The sequence below is a fragment of the Fusarium proliferatum genome (genome assembly GCF_900067095.1).
Source record: "Fusarium proliferatum ET1 genome assembly, contig: FPRO_scaffold013, whole genome shotgun sequence".
Taxonomy (NCBI): Eukaryota; Fungi; Ascomycota; class Sordariomycetes; order Hypocreales; family Nectriaceae; genus Fusarium; species Fusarium proliferatum.
The window spans coordinates 1102249-1120930 of NW_022194802.1; the positions used below are offsets into that span (position 1 = coordinate 1102249).

Consider the following 18682-nt stretch of genomic DNA (forward strand, 5'->3'; position numbering starts at 1 on the left):
CTTGGCTGCACGATTATGGTGGATATTCCTCTGTCTTATTGATTTTGCTTCTTTTCTTTCTCGCACACTTGGAGGGTCCGACGTAGCAGCCCTAGATGTTACACAACGTAGTAAAAGTGAAGCAAAAGTGACGTGGCGCTCATTTGCTTCCAAGACGACCCTGAGCGGGTCGTTTTTGCTTGTCAGTTGATGCTGATCCTGGCCCCGGCTGCGGAACGGGAGTGGGGCGGTGAACGGACCCCGCGCCGTGCTCCTTGGGCCCTGGCCCCTGGCCGGCGCGGAGCTTTGCCGATAAGCGTCAGGGTCGAGCGAGTCGGGTAAGTTGCCTGGAAGCCCTCTCCTTACAACGGATGGTGGCTATGTAAGAACATCACGTATTCAGAAGATTTCAAAGTCTGTGGATGCTCGGGCATTATTCTAGAACAAGCAGGATAAAGTACCCCAATATCGATCATGTTACGAAGCCTGCTCCTATAATGCGAGGCTGAAGCTATGTACGCCAAATATATTATCAACCAACTACGCTCTTAACCCATATACCCTTGTGTTATCCAATCTCTTTACTGCCTATATAAATGACTAATCGGTTTATCGTCTTGTATTTAGTTGCTTCATTTTAAAACATCACTTTGGATGCCACGCTCAACAACCAAGCTGCATCTCTCCAACCGCCTTCGTCGGTTCCTGGGGGTGGAATACGCTCTTCTGGGGCTGTTGACATGCCTGCCAGATGGCGGGAGGACCAACTACGGGAGCGGACAAGTTGAGAATCTCCTTCCTGAGGAGTGCCGTCACTATCATCTTCTGAATCCTCATCGTCTTCCTCTACGGAGAAGAGGGACCAGACATTGCCGAACCAAGTCCCTGTGTTAGCTTGGCCCTTGCGCATGAGGCGTCGCACGGTAGCTTCATCATCTTGGGACAAGTCCTGTTCGAGCTCCTCGAGCTTCTCGTCGAGGTTGACGAAGTCAGGGCCAGGTAAATCATTGTTGACCTCTTGGTTGGGGAAGTAGGACCCATCGGCAGTCATTGAGAATTCCAGTGGTGAGTGGAGGAGACTCCTAGGTCGCGTCAAGCTGTGGGAGCGACTGTGCGTGCGGCTAGGGAAGCGACTGGCATATGGAGATGCGTCCTCAGCAGTGCTACCGCGGCGACTAGCATGGCGGCTCGTAAGCTCACGCTCACGAGCAAGTTCACTTTCAAAAGCATCCTCGTCGGGGTCCATTCCCCCTAGGCTGGTAGAACTCTGACGCGAGATAAGCCAAGCCTGGCCCTTAGACTCGCGAGCTTCGGAGCTCATGAGTGCGCCTGTCCTGAGCAGCCAATCACTATCATTGCGATTACGCATGCTAAAGCTCATATCATCTTTGTGGCGTCTGGGGGTTGCGCGACCAGAATGAGTCTTGCGTGATGCGCCAACCGCGAGGTGAGACGCGGATTTGCTTTTGGCGAGAGGTGTTGAGGGGGCTCGGGTATGAGACCTCGAGCGCGATGCTGTCGGGGATCGAGCGAGAAGACGTGGTGTTGAAGGAGCAGACTTTCCCTGGATATAGGAGGGAACCGGGTGGATAGGCGAGTGAGGGTGGGATGCGATAGCGTCGGCAATGAGCTCGTCGTCGTTGAGGGGGAGTTTGGCGGTCAAGGGCGCGAGGGAGAGATGGCTGAGGTTGGAAGAGGAGCGATTCTTGCGACGAGACCGGTCGGCATGTTGATTGTATGCAACATCCATGATGGCGACGGTATCGCTATCACTATAGATGAATGTGTTGGTGGTGGTTTGAATAAACAAGGGCTGGCTACTGCAGCAAGTAGTAGCGTTTATTAGCACGATACGATACGTAGGTGGTTGAATGGTAGTGGTTGAGAGCAAATGCGGAGAGAAGTCAATGGTTCCTCAACCGGTAGCGGGCGATCGGCATGTGATGGCGAGAGCTACTATAGAGCGTGAAACTGGGAATAGTAAATCGGCACAAAAAAGACGGGAAATGGGAGCAAGTTTAATAAGAGAAAGAGAACAATTAATGTGGCCCTTCTTCAAATTAGATAAAAATAAGGCGATGAACTCTTCAATCGCCGAGGCCCGGAATAGTTACGAAAATCTAGGTTGGTCGCTATTGCCTGTGAAGAGCTGATCTAGACGGAAAAGAGAAGAAGTGATGCAACCTAAAAAGCTCTTTCCCCCAGGCCCTTGATCAGAACTTTCAGAGATGGCGAGTACATGATCTGGGAGTCATAGCATGTATCTTTCCCGCCCCATCACCCCGCATCAGTACTTCGCCCACCAGCTTGATCAGGTACCGCAAAAAATCTCGATTACCTTGGGTACGGGCATCGACACCAAATCTAGCAAATCCATCGCCGCTGGTTGCCCATTTCATCCACACCAAGAAAATATCACCACTTGCACGCTCGGCCTTGTCCGACCAGACCAGAACAGGTCGAACGACAGCTGCATACAGGCCTAGAGTCTGCCCATTCTGCACCGCTTCAGTTACATCGACAGTTACTGTGTGCTGTTGGTGAAGATCATCAGACAACTAGAGCTTGGCCTGCCTTGGTGGTGAAGCGAGAGATAGTCAAGATGCGCAATCTTCGCAACATTCGATTCGGACAGTGCCAGCGCGATAATGTCACAGCTGCGTGTTGGGATCCTGAGAAGGATCAGGTTCTTGTCGTAGCCCAACCTTCTGTGGACAGCTGTGAGATTGAGCTGTTGAGAATCTCCGGAGATCGAGACATGTAAGTGCATCGTCCATAGAATAATTCACACATAATAGTTACTTACTCCATATAGCTCAGTCAGTACTGTGACCAGCTGGGAGGCTCCAAACCCATCACCAGACCTCGTCGTCGACAAGGTCGTCAATTTGCAGTATCTCAGTGGCTCAGCAACTACATGTCTCGTCTTCGAAGGAGGCGATATTGTTACAGTCCGAGAAGACGACTTCTCAGAACAAGGCGCTCACATTGAGATTTTTGGCTCTATAGATATTGGTATTGCTGCTGCTCGATGGTCCCCTGATGAGGAACTCCTCATTGTTGTCACAAAGGAGAACAATGTCATATTCATGGGTTCAACGTTTGACCCAGTTGCTGAGATCCCCATGACAGTCGAGGACCTCAATGCATCGAAGCATGTATCCGTCGGATGGGGAAAGAAGGAGACACAGTTTCAAGGCCGAGGTGCAAAGGCAATGCGTGACCCTACTATCCCCGAAAAGGTCGATGAGGGTTTACCCAGTCCTCATGAGGATGGTGCCACCACCATTAGCTGGAGAGGCGATGGTGCCTATGTGGCTATCAACTCGGTTCAAGAAGGCTCACGCCGCGTAATTCGAGTATACTCACGAGAAGGAGAGCTGGACAGTGCAAGTGAACCAGTTGATGGTCTCGAGAGTTCTCTGAGCTGGCGACCAGCCGGAAACCTAATGGCTGGTATTCAGCGAAAGTCAAACCAGATCGATGTGGTCTTTTTCGAGAGGAACGGTTTACGGCACGGCGAGTTCACACTTCGTTCTCCTTCTGGGCCAGTTGAGGCTCATGAGAGAATACGCCTTGAGTGGAACTCAGACTCGACTGTCCTAGCCGTCATTTTCAAGGATATGTCTCAGCTATGGACTATGGGCAACTACCACTGGTACCTCAAACAAGAGATTCCTATCGAGGCTAGCTCGACATGTTTGTCATGGCATCCCGAGAAGGCTTTGCGCTTTGCTGCTACTTCAACAAATACTGTCGTTGTGACAGAGCACATCTTCCATACAGCACGGGGATCGTGCCATCCGCCGCACGACAATGGTGCCGTTGCGGTGATTGACGGCGAAACAGTCAAGTTGACCCCTTTCCATACAGCCAATGTACCGCCCCCTATGTCAATGTTCGATATCACGGTTCCTGCGGCGGCAGTAGACGTTGCATTCGGCCGTGACAACATGTCCTTTGCGGTTCTTCACCGAAAGGGTATTGATGTTTATGAGTGGCCCGTCAAGAACGGTAGATCCATCAAGCCGAAGCTCTCCAAGAAGGTATTATTTGACGAGATGGCAAGCCCTGGTTACAATGTGCTTTTGAGAATTGCCGCTGTGGTTGATAATTTCCATTACTTCGGTTTCGAAGAGGAGAAGGGCTTTGTTCAGCGATTCGTACAGGCTGCGGGTGAAGGTGAAATATCTGTCGCAAACGTCAACTCTCGGGAGGTTCTTGTCGCCACAACCAGTCACCAGGACGATAATTCGTTCACTGGGTATGGCCAGGACAACTCGGGAAAGCTATTCCAGATCAGCGAGTCCGGAAATGAGATGCTGCCTATGCAATTCTTGACACAGCTGCCTTGGTTTGAGATTAGCAAGGTTGATGATGAGATTGTTGCCTTTGGCCTCTCCCGGAACGGGCATCTTTATGCCAATTCCCGTCTTCTGGCAAAGAACTGTACTTCATTCATCGTTACACCCAGCCATCTCATCTTCACTACCAATAACCACTTGGTCAAGTTTGTTCACTTGTCCGCCAACGTCGATGGCAAGTCACTCTTTGTCTTTCGTTACTACCTACTAATGCCCCCTTAGATCTTGAAGTTCCTGCTGATGACCCCGAGACCGACGAACGTTGCCGCAGCGTGGAGCGTGGATCGCGACTTGTCACAGCTATTCCCGCCAATATGAGCATTGTCCTGCAGATGCCCCGTGGAAACCTGGAGACCGTCTTCCCTCGAGCCATGGTCGTGGCAGGTATCCGTAACCTCATTGATGAGAAGAACTACGCTCGAGCATTCTCATACTGTCGTACTCAGCGCGTAGATATGAACATTCTCTACGACCATCAGCCCGAGCAATTCTTAGCCAATGTTGGCCTTTTCCTCGACCAGATCCCTGACGTCACTCATATTGATCTCTTCCTTTCTTCTCTCCGGTATGCTTGCTCTTTTGTTTCAGCCTTTCAGGACCATCACTAACCCAGACAGTGCTGAGGATGTTACCCAGACCATGTATCAAGATACGAAGCGGTCTACCGGTTTTGGGGCTGATACGATTCCCTCTGACTTGTCGCCCGCACCACGGGGTTCCACTGCAAAGGTCAACACGGTCTGCGATGCTCTTCTCGACGCCCTCCAGAGCCGCAAGGCTACCAACCTTCAAAATACCATTACCGCCCACGTTTGCAAGTCTCCGCCTGCACTCGACGACGGCCTTCTTCTAGTCGCTGAGCTCATGCGTGAGGATGAGAAGATTGCTGAAAAGGCAGTCGAGCATATCTGCTTCTTAGTCGACGTCAATCGACTGTATGAGAATGCCCTTGGGCTCTATAACCTTGATCTTGCCCTCCTTGTCGCTCAGCAGTCCCAACGTGACCCTCGCGAATACCTCCCCTTCATTCAAAACCTGCACTCTCTTGCCGAGCTTAGACGTCACTTTGAGATCGATGATCATCTTGAGCGTCGAGTCAAAGCCCTTGGTCATCTTCAAACAATGGATGTATTTGATGAACTCCTTGCTTATACCACGAAACACTCCCTGTACCACGATGCGCTCCGTTTATACCGCTACGATCCTCCTCGCCTTCGAGAACTCACAGCCGCTTACGCTGCCTATCTTGAGTCCACATCAGCCTATCGAGAAGCGGGCCTTGCATACGAGTCACTCGAGAATTGGGTTAAGGCAACGAGCTGCTACCGAACCGCGGGCGCTTCATGTTGGCAAGAGTGTCTTTACACTGCAGCTCAGCAGCAACCTCCCATGTCGGCTGAGGCTATGTCCGATCTTGCCAACAACCTTGCAGATGCTCTCTGGGAAGCAAAGGACTACTCTGCTGCTTCCACCATCCACCTCGAATATCTTGACTCTATCGACATGGCTGTTCGTTGCCTGTGCAAGGGTTACCACTTTGCAGATGCTATTCGTCTCGTTGTTCAACGCAAACGCCCTGACCTCCTTACTGCCAGTGTCGACACTGGTCTTGCTGATGCCCTAGGTACAACGACCGAATTCCTGGCTGACTGCAAGGCCCAGCTCAAGGCTCAAGTTCCTCGTGTTGCCGAACTTCGCCGTAAGGCCATTGAAGACCCTCTGGCTTTCTACGAAGGAGATCGCGCTGGTGGTATGGACATCCCCGACGATGTCTCTGTCGCTGCCTCTTCCCGAGTTAGCACCAGTGCATCGCTCTTTACACGATATACAGGCAAGGCTGGGAGTGTGGGAACCGCTGGAACGGGAGTCAGTCGCGCCACAAGCAAGAACCGTAAGCGCGAGGAGAAGAAGCGTGCTCGTGGACGAAAGGGAACAGTCTACGAGGAAGAATATCTCGTCAACAGTATTCGTCGTCTTATTGACCGTGTCAGTGCTGCTGCTCCAGATGCCGAGCGCCTCATCTTCGCGCTTGTACGGAGGAACATGCCCGAGCGCGCGCTTGCTGCAGAAGCTCTCATGGCTGAGGTATCTGAGGCTTGCACTGCTGCGGTAGCTGAGGTGTTCAAGGTGCCCGGGGCAGAGGCCGAGCAAAGGAATGACGCTGAGCCAACCTGGCAGGCTACAGGAGGTGAAGCAGTGCTGCAGGACTTTGTGATGGGACAGGGCAAGAAGTTGGAGCCTCCGATTGTTAAGGGGGTTAAGAAGCTTGCGCTTTTAGGATCATGATGAAAGATTTATCTCAAAAGTTGTGTTTAAACGACCAAATACAATCAAGAAGTAAAATATGTACCTGCTCTCAAGTGCCCCTGTTGTCCACACTATTGGTTTGAAAAATGATATCGTAGTCCTGAGTTCAAAATATTCTTGCGCCTCAATCTAGTTGAGGGCTTTGATTTCAGCCCAATCTTCGTTAGCATGTCACAAGCCTAGATTCAAATCTAGCCGAAAGGCAAAACTTTTACGGAATTTCAATCTGAGAGGATGTGATTGATCAAGTGAGAGAAACAAATCCCATTCGCCTCCGCTATGTCAAGATCCCGACTAAAAACTACCAAGTAAAAAGGCTAACTAAGTACGAGAATATCGAAAAAAGGGGCTAAGAAAATGCTGGCTTAGAGAGCCTTTGCCTCCTATATCCGGGGGTCCGTCCGTCCTTCCCAAGTCCATAACCATATTCCGTACTGACATATCGCGTTCAAACAATCCCGCATAAGGCGTTTCTTCTTCCCAGGCATCATCTCCATAAACATAGGTAGTAAAACCGATCCAGGCACATTAAGATATGTATACTCGATCATATAACCAATGTGACTGACTAAGCGCCATTTGGCTGATCAGGTTGCTTATCGTCGTCGTCCTTTGGCGGCGGTAGGGGCGGCTGGTTTGCCTCAGCTTCTGCTTCTGCCTGAGCCTGGGCTTGTCGGGCCTCATCTTCTTCAAGCTCCCTGAGAAATGCCGCGTCTTCGTCTTCCAGATCAGCTTCAGCGTCCGCACCCTCCTCGCCGATAGGGTTCTCGGGAATAATGCCGTTCTGACGCTGCCAAACCTCTCGTCGAATACGGTCGTCCTTGGCTTTCCTTGCGCGCTCGACCTCCTCAAACCCGCCTGACTTCTTCAGCTTGCCGTCCGCAACGAAATTAGTGATTTCTCGGTGCAGTGGGTTGACTTGTCGCGTTGCTAGCTCCTTTTGCCGTAGCTTCTCCGCACGCTCGATAGCTTCCAGTCGATCTTCGTGGTTAGGTTGTAAAGCTCTCACTTCGCCAAGAACGCCTTCCTTTGCCGCGCTTTGATCGGCACTGTTGCCGAGGTTGATAAGGCCCTTGGAGAACTGGCGGGCACTTCCGGCACTTGCACCAGTGCCGTTGTCCTTCATCTGCTCCTTGGTAGCCTGCTCAACAAGAGTGAACGTTTCTGAGGCCTTCTCCAGATCGTCTCGCAGATCTACCAAAAGATCCTCCATAAGGCGAAGCTCGTCCCGCCCTTGGCACACGTCCTCTAACTCCTTCTCCCAAATCTTGGTCCAAATAGGTTTCTCCTGTGTCATGTACTCTTCCATTCTCTTCAGTTCCTTGGTCAATGTTGCGATATCCTTTCCAACAGAATCCAATTGTCGTGGCAGTGGTCGCACACCGCGGTGCACCACATCCTTACGCAGATCTTCAATAAGGTCCTGGAGGTCGTCCACCTTACCAACCAACCGATCAGAGTCGCTGTTGAGTTGTTTACGTCCACTGGTAACATATGAGTAACCAGCGTCGCCTTCAATGTCGGGAATCGCAGCTTTGGCTGTGGCAACCTTGACGTTGGCCGCTTTTGCGCGAATGGTAGCCATTGAGTCTTGGATGTCTGCTTGGAAATTGGAGTAAGTCTGTCGCATAATGGCCAGATCTCGTCGCAAGGTCTTCAGTTCTCCCAGATGGCTACTATCCAACTTCCTTCCAGAGCTAAACTGTGTCTTTGTTCCGTCAGAAGAGTGAGAAGTTGATGGAGGTGACAGCGCCAGTCGAGCCATTTCGTTGGCAGCCTCTTGTTGTCGGTCTGAAACTCGTTGAAGTGCAGCTCCTTGATCCGTTACTGTCTGCTTGACATCCCGAACAATTTCGGTTAAGGATGCAATCCCATCGTCGATATGTTTCTTGACTTCGTCTAGAGCCTCGACATTGAGCACCAGAACTGTTCGGTCTTTGACATCTGCGAGATCTTCCAATTCGTGTCGTACACCAGAAACCGGATCTTGGATATAGATTTCAGGGAGATCTGCGCCGTTGTGTTGTGTATTCCAAGAAAATTTCTCGATAAATGCGAGTTGAAGCCGTCCAATGGTAAGCTCGGCGCGTCCCTCCGGTAGAACAAACTTCTTTACCTTGGACTTGTACTGGAGGAACAAGGTCAGATCCTTCGTGGGAGTCGGAGGGGGCGAATCTTGGAAGTATGAGGTCTCAGCAGGCTTTTGCTGTGGTGTGGAAGCACCTTCGGGCTCGGCCTTTGGCTTCTCGACTTTCGGCGTCTCTGGCGCATCATCGCTGAAGAACATAGGATCAGTGGGGGGGCCACTGAGTGTTGCGCTGGCAGCATATGCTTCATCGGGTGTCTGCACCGTGGGAGGATCTGTCTTTGCGGGTAACTCTGCTAATGATGATTCCTCAGAAACGCTGTCTGGTATCCTGACGGGAGAATCTTCGGCAGGAGCCGTAGTACGCAGAGACTGGCTGGAAGTATTACGGTTGTGGCGTATAGACTGTCGACCTTGAACTGCTCGCAGTGATTCTCGGACTTCCTTTCTTCCTCGGTTTGGCACAGGTGAATTCTGCGGCGGAAGAATCGGCACACCATTAGCACCTCCCAGATGCTTGGATATTTGATATTGAGAATATCTGCGTGAAGCTCGTCTTTCCAGATCTCCACCCTTCTGCAGAGCAGCCAGAGCACTCGAGGTATTGTCTGGCGGAGGCGGTGGAGGCGGCGGGAACGAATCGATATTTAGCTCTCCTCCAGGTGGTCCAGGTGGTGCTGGAGGTCCAGTAGGGATATTACTTTCGCCCTCTGGATAAGGTGGAACAACTGGCATACTTTGCATCGTGTTGCTAGAGAGGGAAGACTGCTCTGATATGGCGGATGCTCGAGAGGATTCTCGCTGAGCATTAAAGCGGCGTGGGGACTGGTTGGTACTGCCACCCGACTGACGCAAGGAATCAGTCGGTTGCGAGTCGGGCTGGAAACCATTCTCTAGACCTTCTTCCAACATATTGGTGAGTCCGCTGTTGCCGCTTCCAACGGTACTGACGCTGGTTGCCCTGTCGGGAGGTGCATGGCCGTCGCGGTCCCGAGCTTGCTTCTGGCGGAGCTTCTGTTGTTTGCGCTTTAGGCCGTGTAACAGATTAATAATGATGTCCCGGATCCTAGGCAAATATTTCTCCAAACTCTCGGCACTCGCCTCTTGGCTCAACGTCGCTTCGAGAATATGTCGCAGTAGATCGGGCACGTTTCCTAAGTCAGATGTGTCAACATGGATGGCCGTGAATGCGCGACACGCCATATTGAATTCATAACCCAAGCGCACGTAAACGTCAGACACTTGGCTATCGGTAGCTTGTCCGCGCGACCATTGGGTCAAGGTCTCGAGAAGCTGTTTTGTTGCGACGAGGAGGTGTGTGACGCTCTTTTCGATCTGCGATAGAGGCATATTGGAACCGCTGCCGGAACCCTGAGAGATCATGGAGCGTCAGCATCTTGCTTTGCAATTGGGTATGGGACGTGGGGCCGGGCTCGGCAGGGGCACACTCTCGTCCACGCTGAGCATTACGGTATACTCACTTCACGGTTCATCCTGCGAGACCCAGTCGATTGTACAGATCTCGCGGAGGCGCTTGAGGCTCGGGCTTGGAGCGCCGGCGAGATGGATCGGACAGGAACATTTGGTGGTGGCCCTGGCTCAGCGCCAGGCGAGCGACGATGGGCGAAGGCGCGTTGGGAACCGGATGGCGGAGCTTGCATGACGGACGATGTATGCTCGGATATATGTATCTAAGTCGCGACGATATATTCGTCTTGTCGATGACGGTGCAGGGAGTGAAGAAGAAGTGACAGCCTCGGTCGACGAGCAGGTGACTTGGTTAGGAGATTAAGCTCGGTGGAAGCCCAGTGCTTAATCTACGGATTTTGGGTGCCTTCGAGGGGCAAGAGGCATCATCAAAGCGAGCGGCAGGCAGGCAAAGCGGATCGCAAAATCGAGGGTCGTGGTAAGAAAAATGACGTCGCAAAAAAAGATCGAGGCAGGCGATGTACCTGGACTGGAGAGAGTGCGGCTGACGTGCGAGGAGAGAGGATTGAGTTGAATTGTGGGAGGAGAGTCGAGCACTTGTAGAGGGTGGATGGATTGGATGAATGATGATGTTGGACGGCGGTAGGTGAGGTAGGTACTCAGTTAGTGGATGAAGGTAGGTTCCGTACGGGCTCTAGCGGGTACTAGATACAGCACGACATCGGTGATTCGACAGCTGAAATGCCTCCCTAGGTAGGTACCTAAGACCAGTGCCCAACCTTACCTGACCTTGATCCAGATGGAGATGACCCCTGTATAAGCACGTGCCACTTCCCATGGCGTTTATTCTGCAACCTAGGAACTGAGAGCATGGATGAGATCCAATTCTGGGGGACGGGGAGCCAGCCTATGAACCAACAGTTTTGTGATCATGGGACTTTATTAGCGATAAGGCTTGGTTGGATATAGCCGTCTTAACATTCTTCAAAAACCGCTGTCATAATGCACTAAAACTGTCAGTGCCTACCATTCATTTTAATTACTTAATAGGTTACCCGCATAAGTGTTTATGAGCTCAGCGCAAACTGTGTTGATGCATAATGCAAACAATCTAGTCGAGTTTACACTATCTTACAATGATATCATGGCAAGAATCAGCGCAAACCACGCCAAGTCGTTTCATAGTTGGTTTAATATATCCCGCGGGACGGGCTGTCGGCTAGGAAACGGCTTTACCGCTACCACGCCTTGGTCAGCCACTTCATGGATCTGGGGTTAATAAACTTGGGTATTGTTTCGTTGGAACAAGGGGGCTCTTGATAAATATTTCATTGCAGTCAATAATACGTTCAACGAACGGTATGGTATCCTAGTTCATATCCTTAACGAATGGTGCTGTCCAAGCAATAAGTTTCCTCGTAATCTCATTAACACCGGTACGCCGTATTCATTATCCATTCGTGTGTATCTCGCGGGTGCCTTATTTCATTACTATTCGTCTCTCTCTCTCTCTGTCTCTTTATTCCTCTCCGAGGAGGGCGAATTGGTCGCCAGACACCGTCCTAATGTCAAGCTGAGAGAACCCCTTGCCCTTTCTCCCACTGATCAGATGTGGTGGGATCGATCCTCTTCCGCCATCAACTGTCACGTCCTTGCCCTTGAATTCTTGTGAACCCGAAATGGAGTTTGCAAAGAACATGCCCTCCCAAGAGTTAGGATAGTAGAGCTCAATTTTGCCACTGACTGACTTGTGTGTGGAGTGAAGAACCGAAAGCACGGGTCTGGCCATGCTAATTCCAGCAAGCTCAGATCCTTCCGGGAGAACAATGTATGGATCGCTACCGTCCGTCGGATCATAAGGCTTGACGGGGGGGATTGTTCCGCCGATGGTAGCAAGGCTCGTCCATAGGGGCTCCAGAATCGTCACATGCGTATCACCGCTCTTCGTGTCCGTGATGATTGTTGGTTTCGCCTTTTCGTTTATAGTCAACAAACTCGAGTCCAGAACCGGCCAGATTTGCAGCTTCATATCACCAGACTGCGATTTGAAAGACGCCGATGAGCTTGCGGCGACATCGGCCGTGATATCTCCCGATGCCGTGATTATATCAACTGTGTAGTCGCGTGGTGGGAATTCGCGATCTGGGCGAGCAGCCTTCTGAGCGCTAGTGAGAGGCTCATCAATTTTGATCGTGCCTGAAGCAGAGCGCACACGAAACTCAGCAGGCCTAACATTCTGGGGGTTTACTGGCTTCGGTCCAACGTTGGTGATGATATCGCCTGAGGCCGTCGAGATGTCGAGGAGGTCGTAAAGGGGATACCATCCTTTGACATCGCCGCTGGCGGTATAAATGCGGATTTCGCGGGATGAGAGTGTGTACGGAACAACTTCCTTGCCCTTGATCGTTTTTATACCAGGCGAAGTGATATCGCCGCTGGCGCTTCGAATGTTGACCCCATTATGGACTCCCAGAACGACCCCCTCTTTGAGATTGATGTCAAGCTGCTGAGTCTCAATATTAAGATGGTCAAGGATAGTCTCACGATGAGCCGAGACCGTGATACGTATTTGAATGCAAGGAGCCTTGTCAGACGAGCTCCAGGCGACCCTGCGTGGCACCTTGATCTCAAAGACCTGAGTTGTCTTGTCGAAGTCGGCCTTGGCCCTGAGATTGTCGTGATTGGAGATAACCTGCAGCTCAATACTAGCAGGCGAGGAATCGTCCACAGGCCGAAGAATAACTTCACCAGAGACATGGGTGCTCCATCCTTCAAGGTCATTGGACTTGACCATTCTTTGTATAATGCTAAGGTTGCGGTCAGATTGGACATCGAATTCCTCAGCGAAGTGGGCCGAGTGTTGAGGCTTTTCAAGGCAAGTTCGCGAAGGGTTCCAGTTGAAGTCATCGCGGTCGTTAGAAGGCGGTGCAACGGGATCATTATCCTCGACTGGGTTTGAGTGTGACTAGCAGTAACATTAGTCCAGGTATCGTGTTGTATAAACATGAGACTTACGCCGTGACTAGACTGCATAGTAAAGCTGCTGAAGATCATAAAAATGACAGAGAAAATAAGAAGCGAAGCAAGGACTGTCTTGACTTTCTTCCTGATGTTGAAGTTTGAGACGGAGTCTTTGAATTGTTGCCAACGCGATGGTTGTTGAGCTGAGTTGTAGGGGCTGCTCATGGACTCTGGGGCATGGTGAATCAGAGGTCTATTCTCCTCAGGCCGGCCCATTGTAGCTGTAGAAGCAAAGGTCTGATAGTTGTTCACTGTAGTTGGAGGCGAAGTTGTTGTAGGTGAGGGCGAGTAAGCAGGCGGTGCGTCAACAGGATGAGCAAACAGGGGAGAAGCTCTTGGAGGAGAACGTGGCGTCGATGCAATGGGATTCCCTGAGCCGCTCGCATTCTCATGTGACAAGGCAGTGCTTTCAAAGTTGTGTTCAGCAGAGCCTCCGCCGGTATTTAACAACCTCCTCTCCCTCTCTGCCTCCTGGATCTTTGCATCGCGACTCAACTGAGTTGGGTCCTCGACAAGCACGTTTGGGACATGAGGTACGTTTTGTCCAGAGCGAGATGACGACGACTCAGACGACGCGTGGAAGTAACCGTCAGTTGGCGAGAGGGCATCATGTTCATCGTCAGAGTCGGCGGAATAGAGATTGTCAGAGTAAGGAGCAGGCATTTTGTCCTTGTCTCGTTATGGGCGTGGGGCGTGTAAGACGGTGCAATTGATCCAGACGCACGTCAAGCACCCCTTTTTTTGGTCAAGTAAGAAGGAGATTAAGGCGGTGCGTACGTGGCACTCTTGACAAAAGGAATCCGAGCGTGCTCACGCCGTGTATCACCAGATTATTGAGGTCAAGAATGTCAAACGAGATGAGAGAAGGATGAAGTTGAGCTGCGGGGCGGATGAGGAAAAAAAGAGGGGAACAGGTCTTGCTTACAGCACCTCTCTTTTTGTTTTCTGCAATCAGCCTATGGCCGTGGTCGTGGTCGTGGTTCTAGACTGGATATTCCTGCTCGGTTACGTTGCTTGGTTGCGATGCTTCTGATCATGTATGTAACGACGTTGGCCGATCACGCTATTGCTCTTTTGGGGGCGAGCGTTGAACGTGCATATGAAGCGGCGTAATACTGCAAAAAGTCCGGCCAAGCTATCCATTTATCATATTTTCCAATTTATAAGCTATGGATGGTATGCGCCATGCTTCCTTACTTGGCTATACGATATTTTCAGTGCTATGAACGATACTATCTATACCTCTGGTGCTTCTTTTCTTTGCATTTGCTTCTTCTTCCTATAATTCACCTTCTCTTGAAAACTCTTTGGTTCCCTCGTCTTATCTTCCATCTCCCACCAGAGCAAGGATCCTCTTCTAACTTATCACTTTACAAAAGTTCCCCCAACCTTCACAACCCCGCAGTCCTCTTTCAACCCTTGCCAACTGCCATTCCTGTGCAAGCTCAAGTCATAGTCGCAATGCTGCGTAAGCCCTGCAGCAAAGGCCGCGAGTTCTTGACATGCGGCTGACGACAACCTGTGACTGTGGAAGATAAAATAACGAGTCAAAATCGCGAAATGACGTTTGCTGATCGATAATAAGCACCAAGCATACGTGATAGGGCTGATCGATAACGAGTACTTCTTAGCCAAGCTGTCCAAGCCGAGTTCGGATCTGCAGTGCGGTAATAAGCTTCTTTTGTAAGCTGCCAAAGCCATGATGAGCTTCATGAGCAGCTCCTTCTGGGCCTCCTTTCATGTCTAAGTCCAGGACACATTCACTCCAGCAGTGAGCTTCGCCCTACAAGCTTCCGCCATGCCTTCATAATTATTACCTTCTTATGGCTGGTATTGCAGTCCAAGGAATCCTCGAGTCACCCAGGACGGCCCCTCCTGTATGAACTATTCCGCCGGAGCCGGCCCCACATCTCCGACTCCGGTTCCTTGTCCGAAATGGGCATGCTCGATCCCGGATGCTCTCCACGACCTCAGCTAGCCCGTCGTCTTTCGCAATTCAGCAATTTCATAGATGGCGAGTCAGAGTAACTTTCATTATCGTTTCAAACCTAGTCAAGGGAACTACTGATGGATTCATGACGAGACCTCACCTTCTTGTAACCACTTCTATCTTGAACAAGGAAATGTCCACCCAGTTCTAACCACTGACTCCCAGCACCTCCAAAAATGAGAAATATGCAGTGCCAGCCGTATCATCGCCTCGTCTTCTGACAATGGCTGCTGGCCACTTTCTTCTGATATATCAATCCCTTCAACGCCAGAATATTCCCCCATCGTAACGCGATGCCATCCAATCGCTAGATCCTCGCTTTCCAGAATATTGATGTGAAATTTGCGTGCGTCCGTGTGTATAGTAAATGTTAGTTGTGAAACAGAGGATGATCCCTTCAGTTTCTTGTGTTTGGCCCTTTTATCTCATAGCTAGTTGGGACTTCTAGCTCAATCCAAGAATTCTCTTTGAATTCTCGTACACCACCCAAGTGATACTCAAGGCGGGAGCAACCTTCAGAAGGTTGGGTGTGAGGCCCTTATATAAGCCCCGATATCCTTCTCGTTGAATCGTTTTCTTCGTGACGTCCCAGATACCAGTGTATGTTGCAGGATGCATGGCTGTGCCCTGGGTTTGAAGTCGTGTTCGTACCACGTTCAGGGGGTAGACAACGCTGGCTCCAAAGGCTCCAGACGTGGCGCCGATGATCCCCGTGGCGATGTTTCCGGGTTTGACATCGTCTTCATGGACGTTGTTCTTCCGAGCATAGTACGACTTGTAAGACTTTTTGAGTAATTCAAAGGTGCCCATGTCAATAGCACTGTAGGGGAACATTCCCACAAGTCCCATGGTCAATCCTCGATAGCAGGCACGCACACCACCATCTGCATACATCTTCACAGCGGTCTGGCGAACCAAGGCCGCACCTTGAAGACCGTCCTTGACAGTCTCACATTGTAGGCGGAACTTGAGGGTATCGAGAGGGTAAACCGAAGCCCTGCCAATTATCAGTTTCTAACTTCTGTCAAGATTTCTATCGGACTTACTGTGCTATCATGCCAGCAAAGCCACCTGAGGCGAATTTTGACCATGAACTTAGATGCTTGGGATCACCATGGCCCTCGAAGTTGGCAAGCGCGCGTTTTGCCGCTTCATACGAGCCAAATTTAATGGCCGTCTCAGGCATGATTTTGATGACATTGAGGCCGTTTCCTAGTCTTGTTAGCATTTTCTGTCACATCAAGGGCCAATATGAGCCCTACTTCCTCATGATGCAGACTTACCAGCAAAAAGACTTCGAACACCCCCTGACCGAACAAGATCTCGAAAAGCATCTCCGAACGGTTTGGCTGCATTTTTCAGAGCAGCGAGGGGACGGCCTTGTCGAAGTGCTACACCCGCGGTCTCGGTACGACTGGACGTGTTCACAAGCAGATAGACCTTCAGCCGATCGAGAGGCGCAGTAGCCGTACGCGACACTCCACCGGCGATGGCACCTGCTAGAAAGTAGCCTGGATCGGGTACAAATTGTGTTAGTCTAAACTTCTTGTGCACTGCTGTTGAAGCTCCAGTGGTGTGTTCATGTCCAGGTCCACGGGTGCCATCGTCGACGTGTTGTGTAAGCGTTTCGGCGATTTCCTGCGATATCTCGGTAGCTGCATCATCGTAGTCGGGATATGAGACTGCGGCCGCGGTAGCCATGTTCTCGGTCTGGTTCGGGGACTCATCCGGATTTGAGGTGTTGGGTTGACTGACGGAAGTTGATGTCCGGCCGGGAGAAGATACAGGTCTTGGGAAATCGTAGGGGAAAGCGACTCGTAGAAGAGAGCCGAAAAGGGTGATGAAAAGAGAGCGGAAGCCGTCCGTACCTAGACCCTCTAATGTTTCCTCGCTCACAAGTGTGTCTCCTTCTGGAGTCACACTAACCACCGAGTAGTAAAAGTCAAGTACGGCATGAAGTTGGGAGTCGTGGTCGTGGGGCGGCATAAATAGTAGGAAGTTTCTGAGAGTTCATGATCAGCTGCAAAGTCCATGATTGACAAGGAGGCGCCTTAAGCAACATCTTGACTTCGAGAAACCGGTCGCAGATGTATCGCCGATGGCAGCGATTGGGCTTGGCACATGACGTTATGAGGGTTATCCCCACCAAAATGACTGAGAGTCAGTCATGAGCTCTGAGCATCTGATGTGATGCGACTGACAGCCAGTGGAGTTCTCAATAGAAAAATGCAACAACAGGACCACCCAGAAAGAATTGAAAATTAAGTACTGACCGCCATTCGTCAAATGTGACATAACCGTCATTGTTGAGGTCCATATCATCGAAGAACTCGGTAAGGCGGCGGGTCGATAGTGTGAGTCCGGCATTCTTAAAAGCTGTTTGAAGCTCAAGTTTGTCCAATTTCCCATTCCCATCTTTATCGATTGATCGAAATAGGGCAAAAAGCTGGCGCTCTGCGTTTTCGACAAATTTTCGGAACTCTAAAGGGTGCGAACAGCCAAAAGTAAGCTTTCAACATCGTGGCCGTAGGTACCGAGGCAATATCTGGGAGAGTTGGAGCTCCAGTCAAAGGCAGATTTGCGTACCGTTGTATTGTATCTTGCCATCGCCGTTTTGATCCACCTCTTCCATTATACGTTTCAGCATATCGTCGGCATTCTTCATGGCTGTAATTTCTCATTAGTATCTCTACCAAGCTTGAGCCAGCGCGGGCTCTCGCTTACGATGGTCAATCCTTCGAAGCCCATTCCGCAGACCCTTTAGGTCAAGTTCTCCTGTGTGATCAGGCTCGAGGCTCGCCCAGAGCTTCTCAACACGAGCATCGCGAGAGTTCTGGGGCTCCCTAAACCCCTCTTCAATTTCCTCCACAATGTTTGTCACGCTCATGACGACAGTTGTAACTGCAATGGTGGCATCTCTCGTTCCGGCGAGATTTCAGGTACGTCGGGCGCAACAGGCGCAAAAAGCCCTGCGCTGCAGGAGAGCGTCGCTGTGCAGATAAAATCGAGGTACGGCGACTTCGAGGGAGGTATTGTCGGGTTACCGGAAGTTCATGGCTAAGCTGTCGTAGGAAGGATTCGGGTCGGAAAGGAAAAGATGGTGTTGAAGTGCCAATACCAATTGACGAGCTGTGACGTTGGTAGCTGAATGAAACCCCCCAAACCGGGTTAACGTTGTGCTGCTCTGGGCTGGGCTTGCTCAAAAATCCAGTGCCTGTACTACGTAAATACCAAATGCTGCAGTGGAGCTTAGCCCCGTCCGTCATGGCCCGGGGTGGCTATCAACAGCCGCTCTGCCCGCTGTTGGGCACTGCTTTGAAGCCTGGCGATCAATCAGAGGCACTGTATTATGCTTAGTGCCCCGGAAGGACCCGCTGAGCTATTCTTTTGCTGCCTTTAGCTGCCAACATCCTCGCTCTGTCTCGGCATAAACTCATCTCGAAGGAATTCTTTTCATGTTGCAAATATTCACATGATCTACCGACTAGCCAAGTGAAAGACACGTTC

At 50.9% G+C, this 18682-nt stretch overlaps 5 protein-coding genes across 5 annotated transcripts; 1 reads left to right on the forward strand and 4 right to left on the reverse strand.

The window, feature by feature from the left end:
• Nucleotides 1–616: 616 nt before the first annotated feature.
• FPRO_13005 (uncharacterized protein) lies at nucleotides 617–1729 on the reverse strand (the record flags this gene model as incomplete). The annotated part of the gene is made up of 1 exon (XM_031223584.1): nucleotides 617–1729. One exon carries the CDS (start codon nucleotides 1727–1729, stop codon nucleotides 617–619), a length of 1113 nt encoding a protein of 370 aa, XP_031088928.1.
• An 852-nt stretch (nucleotides 1730–2581) lies between these two features.
• On the forward strand, nucleotides 2582–6629 carry FPRO_13006 (uncharacterized protein; the record flags this gene model as incomplete). Its single annotated transcript, XM_031223585.1, has 4 exons — nucleotides 2582–2739; nucleotides 2795–4539; nucleotides 4566–4908; nucleotides 4961–6629. 4 exons carry the CDS (start codon nucleotides 2582–2584, stop codon nucleotides 6627–6629), a joined length of 3915 nt encoding a protein of 1304 aa, XP_031088929.1.
• A 589-nt stretch (nucleotides 6630–7218) lies between these two features.
• On the reverse strand, nucleotides 7219–10397 carry FPRO_13007 (uncharacterized protein; the record flags this gene model as incomplete). Its single annotated transcript, XM_031223586.1, has 2 exons — nucleotides 7219–10107; nucleotides 10218–10397. The coding sequence occupies 2 exons, from the start codon at nucleotides 10395–10397 to the stop codon at nucleotides 7219–7221; spliced, it is 3069 nt and encodes a 1022-aa protein (XP_031088930.1).
• A 1286-nt stretch (nucleotides 10398–11683) lies between these two features.
• FPRO_13008 (uncharacterized protein) lies at nucleotides 11684–13848 on the reverse strand (the record flags this gene model as incomplete). The annotated part of the gene is made up of 2 exons (XM_031223587.1): nucleotides 11684–13129; nucleotides 13180–13848. The coding sequence occupies 2 exons, from the start codon at nucleotides 13846–13848 to the stop codon at nucleotides 11684–11686; spliced, it is 2115 nt and encodes a 704-aa protein (XP_031088931.1).
• Nucleotides 13849–15619: 1771 nt separating this feature from the next.
• On the reverse strand, nucleotides 15620–18062 carry FPRO_13009 (uncharacterized protein; the record flags this gene model as incomplete). The annotated part of the gene is made up of 6 exons (XM_031223588.1): nucleotides 15620–16172; nucleotides 16222–16387; nucleotides 16459–17177; nucleotides 17449–17656; nucleotides 17762–17842; nucleotides 17900–18062. The coding sequence occupies 6 exons, from the start codon at nucleotides 18060–18062 to the stop codon at nucleotides 15620–15622; spliced, it is 1890 nt and encodes a 629-aa protein (XP_031088932.1).
• Nucleotides 18063–18682: the final 620 nt, after the last annotated feature.